A 2,361-nucleotide genomic window follows, 5' to 3' on the forward strand; every position below is an offset into this window, starting at 1 on the left:
ATTTTAGAACTACATAAAAAAAGTTACATGATAACCATAAGTGTAGAATAGAACAATTTCAAATACATGCCAAATTTACTATTTATCATTCTACGTTTCCAAAAATCTTCTTGTACACAACATTTGTTGTTTTATTTGTAAGCTTTGATTCTTTGTCGAGTATCACTAACTTAATACCATCTCGATTTTTCACTCTTGACAAAGCCACATAAAGCTGACCATGGGAAAATACTCGATCTTTAAGATACAATCCAACTCTTGACAAAGATTGACCTTAACTCTTGTTGATTGTCATGGCAAAACATAATGAGATAGGAAACTGTCTTTTTTTTAATCTGAACGGAAGTTTCTTATCAGTTGGTGTAAGACTTACTTGACTAATTAGAGTCTGATATCCTATATTCGTACCAGAGACAACTTTAGCTTCAATTACACGCCTACTGAGACTAACGACTTGAAGGCGCGTTCCATTGCACAAACCCTTTTTATGATTAATATTCATTAATAGCATGATGGGAACACCAACTTTGAGGACCAGTCTATGATTAGGCATTCCTGACATCTTTAAACCATTTAACAAATCAGGAGAGTACAAATGTGGATCAAAATCCTCTGAAACGTCTTCACATTCAGCTAAACTGTCGGAACTTAGATACTCGACTTCTTCACCAGGAAATATGGCTAACATACGTTCATTAATTTCTTGAACTACCTCAATCAAAGGTGCCAACAGTGCACGATCCTGAAAGTAAGTAAGTTCGTTAAATCTATCTAATATATTAGGATATACAAAGCTTATTAAATCATCCATCGGATCAACTGAGTTCAATATCAAAAGATTTTCTGGAATATCAATAACTGACTGTCCGTCATTTGGACCACCAACGTTTCCTTGACCTATGTCTAATAGCCAATCAGCAAACTCTCTGATGTTTTCAACGTCTGAAGATCGACATCCAACTGTAAGCCTCATGTTCTTAGTTAGTTTAAGAACTTTACATTTTGACCATATATAAGAAGAATTCATGCAAGCATTGACACATTGATGATCGTCGTTCAAGTCATGCAAAAACCTAAATAACCTAAGTAGATAGGGTAAATAAGGTATTGTATCCACCAGGAGTATGTGGTCAATGTGATTCGTGTACAGATTTAATATTATGGAGTAACTGGCTTTTAGTGCTGATCACACAAGCGAATAAAGTGAACTTATGGAACTACGCAAGTAAGCAAATAAACGAGTTTCAAGACATTAACAAAGCAAATCAAACCCGGGAATTCAAGTAAGCAACCTATAGTAATCTCATGCAACCTAACAGATTAATTATTACTAGTTAACTACAAACTGATCAATCAAACAAAACCTTAGACATCAATAATTGGTTTACACACGGCACTGGTTATCAAACGGTCCTTGCTAGTGTGACTCAGTTAAGGGCAATTATATGTTTTATCGTATTCAATCTAATCAAACAATCATATGATCAATTATCTAGCAACTAGTAACAAATCGTTCAGGCCAACGTAAACCTAAACCGACTGAACACACAAAAGTACTAAACATAAATAATCATATATCAACCATCAATAATTATACGAGAATGTTCTTAACCACAAGAGAAAACTGTAAAAGTTACAAACTATACATCCCGGATATGATTCAGAGAAGACTAGCCGAGCATCATAATCGATAGATCTTTAGGATTGATCAAGAGATGATTGGTAGCCCTGGAATTCTCCCAAAGTCGCCTAATAGCTGCTGTTGGTCGTCAATCTTGATTAGGGTTCGCAAAATAGAAGATATATGTCAAAACCCGTTTTTTCCCGTTTTTATGTCCATCGCGATACGCGATAGCCATATGACCATCCCATCGCATATTGATACCTAAGAAAACTTCATTTTCGGATTCCTCTCGTTGTGAAACCCAAAATTCATATATTATGGCTCCCGTAACTCATTTTCTAGCTCAGGATATGCTCGTTTTACTTCAAGGTCGCATTTTGTCAACCCATCTTGTTCAGTTTTAGCATCGGCTTATGATTTCGCATCCATACTCTTCCCGACTCCTTGTAACACTTCCCAAGACATCAAATCATGCTTCGGTCTTCCCGAGATATCATTCCATGCTCGTACAAGTCTCCAATTTAGCCTCTTTAATGATCAATGACCTGAAATACAAAGACACGTATGAAGTACCAAAGTTCTAACAATATATTCAATAAAATTACATAATTAATACACTAATATATATACAAAATACCCGACCATCACACATTCACTTCTTGTACTGTTGGTTACAACGGGCAAAATTTGCCGAAAATCACTTCTTGTATCATTCCATGCTCGTACTAGAATCACCA

The 2,361-nt window shown here is 35.6% G+C and overlaps 1 protein-coding gene across 1 annotated transcript; it reads right to left on the reverse strand.

Moving 5' to 3' along the window:
* Window positions 1-274: 274 nt before the first annotated feature.
* LOC143636369 (uncharacterized) lies at window positions 275-973 on the reverse strand. The gene has a single exon (XM_077103983.1). The coding sequence runs from the start codon at window positions 971-973 to the stop codon at window positions 275-277; it is 699 nt and encodes a 232-aa protein (XP_076960098.1).
* Between the last annotated feature and the right edge of the window lie 1,388 nt (window positions 974-2,361).

The sequence above is a fragment of the Bidens hawaiensis genome, unplaced genomic scaffold (genome assembly GCF_021521415.1).
Source record: "Bidens hawaiensis isolate Kalapana, Puna unplaced genomic scaffold, B.hawaiensis_p1.1 tig00007902_1, whole genome shotgun sequence".
NCBI lineage: Eukaryota > Viridiplantae > Streptophyta > Magnoliopsida > Asterales > Asteraceae > Bidens > Bidens hawaiensis.

Excerpts from the sequence above, each read along its gene's own strand:
- LOC143636369 (XM_077103983.1), bottom strand. The coding sequence starts at position 973 with ATGAGGCTTACAGTTGGATGTCGATCTTCAGACGTTGAAAACATCAGA.